The sequence below is a fragment of the Eubalaena glacialis genome, chromosome 3 (assembly GCF_028564815.1).
Source record: "Eubalaena glacialis isolate mEubGla1 chromosome 3, mEubGla1.1.hap2.+ XY, whole genome shotgun sequence".
Lineage (NCBI taxonomy): Eukaryota > Metazoa > Chordata > Mammalia > Artiodactyla > Balaenidae > Eubalaena > Eubalaena glacialis.
In genome coordinates this window covers 120,151,747-120,163,922 of record NC_083718.1, presented here as the reverse complement: position 1 = coordinate 120,163,922, position 12,176 = coordinate 120,151,747, and the positions used below count along the sequence as shown (strand labels likewise).

At 42.3% G+C, this 12,176-nt stretch overlaps 1 protein-coding gene across 1 annotated transcript; it reads right to left on the bottom strand.

Annotated features, from left to right (window-relative positions):
* Window positions 1-1,794: 1,794 nt before the first annotated feature.
* BCL10 (BCL10 immune signaling adaptor) lies at window positions 1,795-11,526 on the bottom strand. The gene is made up of 3 exons (XM_061186382.1): window positions 11,209-11,526; window positions 4,070-4,358; window positions 1,795-2,318 (listed from the first exon to the last, which is right to left on the bottom strand). The coding sequence occupies exons 1-3, from the start codon at window positions 11,263-11,265 to the stop codon at window positions 1,963-1,965; spliced, it is 702 nt and encodes a 233-aa protein (XP_061042365.1). The 5' UTR covers window positions 11,266-11,526; the 3' UTR covers window positions 1,795-1,962.
* Between the last annotated feature and the right edge of the window lie 650 nt (window positions 11,527-12,176).

Here is a 12,176-nt window from a genome sequence, read left to right as displayed (position 1 = left end):
GCGGCGCTCTGAATCCCCTCTCCTTGCGCGCCGCGAAACAAAGAGGCAAGAAAAAGTCTCTTGCCTCTTCGGCAGCTGCAGACTTTTTCTCAGGCTCCCTCCCGGCTAGCTGTGGTGCGCTAGCCCCTTCAGGCTGTGTTCACGCCGCCAACCCCTGTTCTCTCCCTGCGATCCGACCGAAGCCCAAGCCTCAGCTCCCAGCCCCCGCCCGCCCCGGCGGGTGAGCAAACAAGCCTCTCGGGCTGGTGAGTGCTGCTCGGCGCCGATCCTCTGTGCGGGAATCTCTCCGTTTTTCCCTCTGCGCCCCTGTTGCTGTGGGATCCGCGCTGATAGCCGCGGCTCGCGCCCGTCTCTGGAGCTCGTTTAGGCGGCGCTCTGAATCCCCTCTCCTTGCGCGCCGCGAAACAAAGAGGCAAGAAAAAGTCTCTTGCCTCTTCGGCAGCTGCAGTCTTTTTCCTGGACTCCCTCCCGGCTAGCACCGAAGCCCGAGCCTCAGCTCCCAGGCCCCGCCCGCCCCAGCGGCTGAGCAGACAAGCCTCTCGGGCTGGTGAGTGCTGCTCAGCGCCGATCCTCTGTGCGGGAATCTCTCCGCTTTGCCCTCCACACCCCTGTGGCTGCGCTCTCCTCCGTGGCTCTGAAGCTTCCCCCCTCTGAAACCCGCAGTCTCTGCCCGCGAAGGGGCTTCCTACTGTGTGGAAACCTTTCCTCCTTCACAGCTCCCTCCTACTGGTGCAGGTCCCGTCCCTATTCTTTTGTCTCTGTTATTTCTTTTTTCTTTTGCCCTACTCAAGTACGTGGGGATTTTCTTGCCTTTTGGGAGGTCTGATGTCTTCTGCCAGCGTTCAGTGGGTGTTCTGTAGGAGCAGTTCCACGTGTAGATGTATTTCTACTGTATCTGTGGGAAGGAAGGTGATCTCCGCGTCTTACTCTTCCGCCATCTTGCCCCTCAGCCAACATTTATTCTTAATAGCATATTTCCATCTCTGCTTTTTGCAAGTAGTGGAAATATATATGAGACAGATATCTAGAAATAGATATAGTTTAATGAAAACAATGAAAGATTTATAAATTTGTAAAATTAGTCAAACTTTGTCATAGAACAAAAAGACATATCTAGCTAATGGCCCGCTTGTTCCAAATAGTACTAAAAACAGAATTGTCACATATACATACACAAAAACCATTTTGTTCTAATTATTTCAACTGTACAGTGGTCCTCATTAAAAGGGAACAAAAAGTACAGAAAAAGTATTTTTAAAATCTCATTAAATTATATGTAATAACTGAAGTTTATGCCAAGATTTTTCTTTAGGAATGAAAATGATAAAGCAAAGAGTCTGAAAATCTTAAGAAAGTAGTATTAATTAGTAAGATTAATAAGAAATGTATTTTGGCAAATTGATACCGTAGGTGGCTCAAACTCCATTAGATATTCCTCTGAATCAGAAGGGGACTTTCTAAGTGCCTGTAAGCCCAATCGAGTGGGAAAAAGATTCTTTTCTGTACGCTGGCAGTTTTCCCAGCAGTGATTGGCTTTATTACCGAATAGGAACAGCTTAATTCTGAAAATGTACTGTTGAATCGTTGGAAAGGACTATTAGACTGTGAAACTTATTAGCACAAATGCACAGAGAAGAAACATTGTTCCCAGCCTAAGACTCTATTCTCAAATAGAGAAATGTTCTCTATTAAAATTAGTCTTAAAACATAAAAAAAAAGTGAAAACACTAAATTACCTCAAAAATGAAGAGAAAATACTGGAGTACATGATCAACACGACTTACTTTAGCTATCTACAAGTATGCTTCTTTTATTCTAAAAAAATTCTATTTACAAAGTATGTTTACGTTGCATTTTAAGACATGTATCAAATGTTAATAAGTCATTATAGCAATTTTATAAGATTCATATCCTTTCAAATATTTTTTGTCATCATTAAAAAAATTAAAAGGCAGTAAACTGTCATTGCCGCAAAAGAGCACGTGATCTTAAGGGAAGAAACATCTCACTAGAGTTTCCACAAGTTCCTTCTTCTTCTAACTGCAGCTCTGGTGGCAAAGGAGGAGCCCCAGGGTCCCCAGGTCTAGGAAGCGTAGTTGAAGAGAAGGTGGGGTTTTCAGTTCTGCCTACTTCTAGAACAGGCAAATTCAGAGAAGAATCAGTAGAAAAAAAGGGGGCTGTGCTGGATTCTCCTTCTGGATGGTATATGACGGTGGATGCTCTCAGTTTTTCAGAGAAATTACTGTCATCTGAATTTGATCTAGAGAGGTTGTTTGTGGCTCCATCTGGAAAAGGCTCACAGCTGCTACATTTCAGTCCTACAATAAAATTATTCAGATGTAAATGAAAAGTAACTAGAAAACTGAGTCCACACCCATCTTCGAACTTTTTAAAGATTACACAAATTTAAATAGCAGTTTATAAATTGTCATAATCCATTTCACATTTTATCTGCTTTTCCTGACAATCATGAAGCATACTATTATTTACATTTTCTAGATATAGAAATAATCTCAAGGAAGCTAAATGACATGCTACAATTCACATTTAATTTGTGTACTTATACTTAACCATTGAAGGACCTGGAAAAAATAAAGTACCCCCTAAAATTATTCATAAAATAAGAAATAGCTTTCACAACTAAAAAATATTCTTTAGCACTCCAGCACAAAAAAAAAAAAAAAAAAAAAATTTACCCCCATTTTAAACTGGGTATATGCTAAAATTCTATGAGTTAATTACTTCCAATTCTTGAATCATGGGGTGTTACAAGTGGAAGGGATTCTGCAGGTCATTCGGGATAGCCTCTCACTATTAGAGACGAGAAGACAGAGGCCTGGAACAGTCAAGTCATGCCCAACATTCCAGGACTACTTCATGCAAGGGGGACGGCTAGAACCCAGGTCTCCTCTTCACATTAAATAGAGAATGTCCTGGTTCTCAACCTAACAGTTTACTTAAATGACAGAGGTTGTTCTGAACAAAGAATTCTATCATATCCAAAGGGTATAGCCAACAATTAGCCTCAGTGTGGAAAGAATAAACACAAACACAGTTTATCTTTCTGTTAGGCTTAGCAAATATTCAACCCAATGGTCTACAGGCACAGAACTTCCTGAGTTGACAGATTTTAGGTAAAACCTGCAGAGTCTGTAAGGTACATTTGTACGTCAATTTTTTCCACTAGTTTTTCAACTTCACAATACAGTCAGCATTTCTGTCCCATGGAAGAGAAACTATTTTCTTAAATATGGCTCAAGGGGAAACTTCATCTGTGTTCCAGCATGGATTTATAGACTGAGTTCCTTAAGGGAAAAGCCCTAAATTACTAATTTCTGTTTCCCTTGCCTAGAACAGCTGGAATAGAGCTGTATTGCATGCACATTTATCTTAAGTGCTCTGTAGAGAGAGACAGAGAAAGATGGGGGTTTGGAGGGAGAGGGAGATTTAAATAGTGCAAACAATTCTACACAGCATTCCAATTTAGTGAGTGTGTGCTCTGGGGTGAGGGTGAAACGGAAGAGGTAAATCTGCTACTCCCTTAATCTCAGTTTTATGCCTCTCTCATTTTGCAACACTGAGTGTGATTCTAGTGTTTAAAGTTACATATAACTTATACAAGATGATTCTTATCAACATAAGCCACTACTTCATCGTGTGATCAACTGGTGGGAGAAAAACTATCAGAGTTTATCAAAGGTAAAATACTTTACCTATACACTGTTCTTTATGCATGATATGCATTTTCAGGGGTTACTTCTGAACAGATTAATCTTGCATTCCGCTGACTTTAGAAACAAACTCCTGTGTATACTGGGATTTCATTGTAGTTGTTTTCCATAAATGTGTTGTTAAACAAATATAAATACAGAACACTGAGTGATATTTCACTTTTGCAATGTAATAACATCAAATAAGGTAAAAAAATGCAAACTGAATATAATTCTGAAGGTTGAACTTTTTGAATAAAAGCAAAATGATCACTTCTAGGTTTTTGTTTTGTTTTGCATTCTACTTATAAAAGCATTGTTACATTCAAATGAACTTTTGGATAACGAAGATATCTTACCTTTCAGATGTTCTAGTTTTATATTTCTAAGTTTTAGCACTTCATCTGTAATCTTCTGTATCAGGAAGTTCTGTGTTTTTTCTCGCCGAATAGATTCAACCAGGGTATCTAGTCCTTTGGGGTTTTCTTGTAAGTAGTCTAACAGTTTTCCAGCCCTTTTTCTACTTGATGTTCGGCAAGAAATTTCTTCAGTGTCTTCTCTACTGAGTATTTTTTTTGCACGTAGATGATCAAAATGTCTCTCAGCTATGATTTTTTCACACAGGTATACACGCAAATTTTCTAAAGCCTAAAAGATATAAAAAATGCCTCAATGTATTTTTTTTTTTTAACACCTAAGGAAATCACAAAGGTGACTGATTAGTTAGGAATCTGACTGGTGAGAGAAAACATCCTGAAGTCAGGAGGCTCAGCCCTACTAAAGGCATGCTATTAAAATGAAGGTCCTGTTAGACAGAAGTAGGTCCCTGACTAGATATTCCTCACTGCTTCTGAACTGCTCTGATCTCATCTTCACATCTATAAACCAAGACCAAACTGTTGTGAGGAGGGGGCCAGTCTAATCTAGGGGGCTTGGGTCTGTGGAAATAGGGAGGTCTGCTGAGGGCCTTCAGAGGTAAAGTTGAGAGCAGAGGTTACTGTACATTTTAATTTCCATTTAGCAAGGAATCCAGGATTAGTCAGGACCAGAGAGGATAACTCACAGTTTATAACTTTCTCATGTTATTAATTTTCCATCTTTCTAGAGTGAAACCACACACACACACACACACACACACACACACTAGAGAGAGAGAGAAAGAAAAAGAAAGAACCTAAACCAAAAGGGACCATACTGGGTCTATCTTTGGAGTCAGTTGGCAAGACTATAGTCTAACTCAGCCTTGGTAGAAGGAAGGTTAAAAGGTATGGGGGGAAAGAAACCTAAAGGAATAGTGGATATTGGAAAAAATTAAAGAAATAAAAGAAATCACATAAACAGGCCTAGACCTGAGAAGTGCCTAACGAGGCTTAATTAGTCAAAAATCAATGTGGGGCTTCCCTGGTGGCGCAGTGGTTGAGAGTCTGCCTGCCAATGCAGGGGACACGGGTTCGAGCCCTGGTCTGGGAAGATACCACATGCTGCGGAGCAACTAGGCCCGTGAGCCACAATTACTGAGCCTGCGCGTCTGGAGCCTGTGCTCCACAACAAGAGAGGCTGCGACAGTGAGAGGCCCGCGCACCGCGATGAAGAGTGGCCCCCACTTGCCACAACTAGAGAAAGCCCTCGCACAGAAACGAAGACCCAACACAGCCATAAATAAATACATAAATAAAAATTAAAAAAAAAAAAATCAATGTGGGTCCTAATAAATGGTATTAACAATTTGATGTGAGTGACTGTATTATAGCTCCTCCATTTACTAAATATGCGATCTTGGGTAACTTAACTCCTCTGTGCCTCAGTTTCCTCATCTGAGTGTTATGAGAAATAAATTAACACACGTAAAGCACTTGAGAAAGTGCCTGGTACATAGTAAGTGATGAGTAAATGTTAGTGATGATGACAATGATGACTAACTTGATTCACATTGACAATGATGAACTAAAGACAATGGAAAATCTTCAAAGTATATGAGAGTATATGGTGGCAGAAAAGTAGGTTAGGTGAAGGGTTCCTACAGTTCTCAGTCCACTGAATTCCCACGAGAAACATTTCACATATCTAAATGCCAAATATGCCAAGTGCTGAGCAGTGGGTATGCAAAGATGTACAAGACTTGAAACCTGCATGCAAAGGGCACATGGTCTAGTTGAAGAATACATTATTAACTCAAGCTAAAAATTATGAGACAATGGAATATGACCTGGAAAAAAAGATATAGGTCAAGTACTGGGGAAGCAACCAACTCTGCCTCCAGGACCTGGGAAATTTACAGAGACTACACCTGAGCTAGAGGCATGAAAGGTAGGCAATGAGGGAAATTACATTTCCTTATAGTCAAAACCTCATCAAAGGTTTATAAATAAGAGGCAATAAGAAAACTTTTACAGAGGGTTGGGGGAAAGCAAAAATTGGGGTCAGGGCTTCCCTGGTGGTGCAGTGGTTAAGAATCCGCCTGCCAGTGCAGGAGACACGGGTTCGAGCCCTGGTCCGGGAAGATCCCACATGCCACGGAGCAACTAAGCCTGTGCGCCACAACTACTGAGCCTGCGCCCTAGAGCCCGTGAGCCACAACTACTGAGCCTGCGTGCTGCAACTACTGAAGCCCGCGTGCCTAGAGCCGGTGCTCCACAACAAGAGAAGCCACCGCAATGAGAAAGAAGCCTGTGCACCACTACGAACAGTAACCCCCACTCGACGCAACTAGAGAAAGCCCGTGCGCAGCAACGAAGATCCAGTGCAGCTAAAAAAAAAAAAAAAAAAATTGGGGTCAAAGGAGAGCAATTAGAAGACTGCTGCAATATCTTACATATGATAAGCTGAGTGCATGAATTTAAGCTGTGGGGATGAGGAGAGAGAAAAGTAGATTTAAAAGATGAACTCCTTGGAAAACCTCATTTGTTGTCATTTCTACCATACGTTGATGATTCCTAAATTTTCCTATGTGATCAAGACTTTCTCCACCTAGAGATCCCAATGGTACTTAAAATTCAACATGTCCAAAACCAAATTTGTTATCTTCCCCTATCGTTTTCCTCTGACATTCTCAACTCACTTGCGAGTATCACCATCCATCCAACCATGCTATAAACCTACAACTCATCCTTGACTTTTCCTCTCTTTCACTCACTTGGCACATTCGATCAATCACCCACCCACCAAGTCCTGCCAATCTACCCCGATATTTGTCTAAGCTGCCCCTTCACTCCATCCCTATGATTAGCATTGCCCTAGTTCGGGTCCCTATATATCTTGCATCGACTATTAACAAGACATCTAGCTGTACTTCTTCCTTCTCTCCCCACCCCGCTCAAATTCTTCCTTCACACATCTATCAGACCTTCCAATTTTTCAAGAAAAAATGGAAATCTGGAGTGTTACATGAATTCTACCAATATTGAAATGTTGTTAGTTAATTTTTAAAAAATTTAAAACACTGTGTTCCACCTCGACTTAAAGGATAAAGTTTCTCAACCATAGCAGAATAGCAGAGAAGTGAAGAGCATGGCTCTGGACTCAGACCAATCTCAGTTCAAATCTTGAATCTGCCACATACTCCTGTGAGAGCTGGGGCAAGTTACTTAACTTCTCTAAGCCTCAGGTCCCTTATTGGTAAAACAATAATAAATACCTAGCAGGACCTGTAGGAGGACTAAATGGGACAGTGCATATGAAGGCTTGACACAGTAGGTATTCAATAAATAACAGCTACTTGATGATGGCAGGCAGGTGCTTCATAGTATGGATCCTGCCTACCTCTCCAGCTTACTCTATGTTCTGGAACTTTATGTTCTTCCTAAAACTGTTTTCCACTACATTTCTTTAAGTCATTACCTTTGCCTTGTTTTCTTTTCCCATATCCCTATTCATCCTTTAAAATTCAGGACAGTGGTCATCTCCTTCAGGTAACTTTACTTAAACTCCCCCAAATGAGTACTCCTCTCCAGCCTTTACAGCACCCAGTGTATACACTTCACTTTTCTATACAACAGGACTCCGCTTATATCTCCCAACTCACTCCCAGACATTTTCACTCTGTCCCACTACTCTTCTCAAAGTGACCAAGGGTCTCCTTATCACTAAATCTGATACTTTTCAGTCTCCATCTCACTTCTCAGCAGTGTGAACACAGTTGACCACTCCCTTCCTGAAATACTCTTTTCTTGTCTTATATGAATACCACACTCTCCTGGCTTTCTTCCCATCTCTGCGGCCATAACTTCTTACTTTTTAAAACTTTTCTATGGTCTCCCTTTCCCTTCTAGCTCTCAAGTTCCCCAGGTAAACTCACTTAATCCCACACTTTTATTTCTAGCTCAGATCTCTCTTTTGATCTTCAAACTTATAGGTCTAATTGCTGCTTTGACATTTCCACTTACTAATCTGATTCCACTCTCTTCCTCAACTTCCACATTCAAACCACCACCAAGTCCTATCATTACTATTTAAAAAATGCATCTGGAATTCTCCTGTTCCATCCATCTCCACTGCCTGTACCCTGATCCGAATCACCATCATCTCTCAACTATGTAAATTCCAAGGATCTCCTCACTAGTTTCCCTCTTCTCCCTTTTGCTCGCCCCAGTCCATACATTAGGCAGAGGGATTTTTAAAAATATAATTCTTCAATAGGTCTCCACTACACTTGGGGAAAAAAATCCCACTTTACTACCATCTGTAAGACCCTTCATAATCTGGCACTAGCCCACCACCCTAACTTCACCTCTAGGCACTCTGCCTTTTTCCAATTTCCCCAAGATCTTGCCTGCTTTAGATCCTTTGCAAATTCTATTCTGCCTAGAATGCTCTTTCCCAGTTCTGTCATAGCCTTCAGGAATCAGTTTAAAAAATGTAACCTTCCCTGACCATCCTATCTCAAGTAGATTTCCCCTCTTATCTTGTTATTGGCTCAACATCTGTTTGTCTCCTTCACAGTACTTACCATAATTTGGTATTATACATTTATTTGTTTTCAACCTTAAGAACTCACATGTTAAAAGCAGGCAAGAACCAGGTACATTCTGTTCAACTCTGTATATCCTGCATTTAGCAGAGTGCTAAGTAGATAATGTTTTGGATGAATGTAAAATTCATTGCACTTATTTTGTGATTCGCAATTGTCATTTTACATGTCTCCCCCACCCCCCAAGAAGTTGAGCTCTTCTCAAACTAAGACTGTGTCTTAGTTTTTAATTTTTGAACTGTTAGAATCAATGGCAGTATCAGTCTCACAGTGTGTAGTCCATATTTATGAAACTGAACTAAATTCAACAAAAAAGAGGTAAACAACTAGATGCAGCACACAGGGAGAAGGAGTATAGTGAAGAAGTGGGAGCCTGAAAAAAAAAAAAAAGAAGTGGGAGTTTCCATGTGGATAAGTGGTGGTACAGTCAGTCCTCTGTATCTGCAGGTTCCGCACCCTCGGATTCAACCAACAGTGGATGGAAAATATTTGGAAAAAAAAAATTCCTAAAGTTCCAAAAAGTAAAACTTGAATTTGCTGTGTGGGTCAACTATTTATATAGCATTTACATTGTATTTACAACTATTTACACAGTATTTACATTGTACTAGGTATTATAAGTAATCTAGAGATGATTCAAAGTATATGGGCAGATGTGTGTAGGTTACATGCAAATACTACACCATTTTATAAAAGGGACTTGAGCATCCATGAATTTTGGTATCAGCAGCCAATCCCCATGGATTCATCACGACAGAGGATACAGCAGAAACAGCAAATGGCTTTGGGGGAAGGATGATAAAAAGTTCAATTTTAGACAAAGTGAGGAACCTGAAGAATATAAAAGTGGATTTCCAGTAGATATTTGGAAATAAGCACTTAGAGTTGAGAAAGAAGGAAGCCCAAATATGTGGATGATAATTTTAAAACTCCTAAGGTCATAAACCATTTTGAAAACATCATGAAAAAAATTTCTAAGAAAAAAATGTGCACATATTTTTTTTCATAGATGTCCTGAAACGTGTCCATGATTCCCCAAGGTTATGGATTTCTTATATAGCTGTAAATTGAAATCATGGAGATGGATAATATCAATGAACTGATGGAAAAAAATAAAGGCCTAGAAGCCACCCTTCACATCTGTGTTTATGTACAGGCTTTATATCCTCCCACTTGTAACCTCTCACTACCTGTTTTATCAACTGTAAAATGGGAAAGACAAGTATCTGCCTTAGAGGTTGTTGTACAGATTAAATGGGAACATTGTAAACTGTGTGACACAGTATCTGGAATACAGCAGGCCTAGCTCTTGAAGTTCATGTTTTTACTGGCACAAATCTTGAAAAGCACAACACTTATTTATTCTTTATTAGTTATCAATGTCCCAGTCTTAACTCAACTAGAATGTAAAGCAGGGCCTGTCATTTTTTATATCTTTCCAGGCCCAAGAACAGTACTTTCCATATAATAAGTGCTCCACAATTATCTGTTGAAGGAGGAAACTAAGGCACAAGTCCCAGTCATAACCAGTCTCCTTTTGCTAATGAGTCATACCAACTGTAATTATGAGTACAGTGTAATAAACCTTACAGGTGAGGGGAAAAGGAAGCACACGAACATTTAAAAAGCTGCTGTCCTGTCCAATTCACAAAGATGATTTTGTATAAGTACTGCAGTGTTAAGCCAGAACACAATTCATGTTCATGTTGTTTTGAATTTGAATTAATATAAAGTATTTTAATGGTACTCATATAAGTCTCATATGGCAAAACAAGTTAACTAAAAGCAAAGGAAAAGAGAAACAAGTCAGACCTCAACAAAGTCATTCTTTACGAATAAATACTAAGATTTGTGCACTTCAGCATCCAAGCAGAAGAGCATAATTTAGCTGCTGAATATCTCCAACGTTTACCTGTAAATTAATTCTCCGCTTCATGTATTCATCCCCCGCCCCCCTCCGCGCCCCTTCAATTTAAATACGTGGGCGTTTGCTTACTAGGGGAATTCCGGGTTGTGCTTTCAACTGTCCAGCTTCCCCCAACCCCCTTTGCAAGTTTCACGTATTTGATCCACTGCTTGGGATGCTTTATCTGGTCCAGCTTTTGCTCCACGTTGAGCCAGCAGCCAAGGCAGTCTGACTCAAGGATGAACTTGAGTCGTCGATCCCTAACAACGCAGCTCCAAAGCGCAGCTGGGGTGACATAGGGGACGTGTGAGGAGTGGGCAAGAAGCTGACTGTAAAGAAACGCTCCACTGAACAAGATTTCAGAAACCCAAGCCCTGCTTTTATTGATTTAAAACGTGGATTAACAGGTCAGCGGGGATCAGATCACTTCCACCAAGGTCCCTCGGATGCAGGGCTCGCCGTGGTCCTGCTGTGCCCGGACGTTTCGCTTCTCCGACCGCGGGCTTCTCCTCCGATTCCGACTCGGACTAGGACGCTGGGTTTCCTCGCCCGCAGGAAAGCAGCCCCCCCCCCGCCCCGCCCGTCCCCGGCCCTCGGCGGTGCCCGGGCAAGGTTGTGCTACTCACGTCCTTCTTCACTTCAGTCAGGTCCTCCTCGGTGAGGGACGGCGCAGTGGGCTCCATGGTGAAGGCGGGAGATGGCGCTTCTTCCGGGTTCGGGAGCTCGGGCTGCGCCGCCCCGCCCAGGCTGGGGGCTTCGGCCTCCGGATGAAGGGGCAGAAGGGGAGGCGGAGAGGGTCGGGAGGAAGAGGGCTACGCCTTCGAAAACAGATGGACTCGTGGGTCAAACTGTAGCGCTTCCGGCTCTGCCTTTGGGAGCCGAGGGCTCAGCCGACCTAAGCTTCCCGACGCCGAGCTCGGGTTCCCGCTCCTTCCCTCTCCAAGAGGCCCAGGCACAGGCACCGCCCCTCGGTGAGGCCGGGCCTTCGGGAGAGCCCGCCCCGTCTCTGTGGGAGCCAATCGGGGCCAGCTCATGGGCCGACCTTCTCCCCGCCCCCCCGGCCGGAGCCTTTCAGGAGTGGCTCCGCCCACAGCCTCCAGGTCGTTTGCATGTGGCCGCGGGTTGGCCTCACCAAAAGGAATCGTTTCCCTGGGTGGGGAGTGTCGCTGCTCTGCCTGCGGGCCGTCGCCGCCTGCGCAGACAGCTCACAGGCGGAGTCGAGTCTCTGCTTGTCTGTACTTTTGGGTTCCTCCTCTTTTCCCAGACCCTACGCAACGATTTCCTGTTGCTGTGTTTGCCCACTCAAGTTTTAAAATTATTTGGTCTCACACGGACACACGCGCATACACAAACAAGACGCATATACAGCCTATCAACAATATTAACGAAATTTCTGAAAGAGAAAAACCGCCTACAATCCCACTACTTTAACACCTAATTTAACGTCTGCATTTTTGGGGGGTCACTGTTTATTATAAACACATTTCCTTATTTATTCATCCGTGTAATGAAGTTATGTCTACCTCATGCCTCTCACAGGGCTGCTGTGAGAATTAAATGACATGATATACGTAAGGTTCTTAGAGGTACTGGG

Coding starts and splice junctions, on each gene's coding strand:
- BCL10 (XM_061186382.1), bottom strand. CDS start 11,265: ATGGAGCCCACTGCGCCGTCCCTCACCGAGGAGGACCTGACTGAAGTG. Junction 4,359..11,208: donor TGACTGAAGTGAAGAAGGAC/GTGAGTAGCACA, acceptor TATATCTTTTAG/GCTTTAGAAAATTTGCGTGT. Junction 2,319..4,069: donor AAAACTAGAACATCTGAAAG/GTAAGATATCTT, acceptor ATTTTATTGTAG/GACTGAAATGTAGCAGCTGT.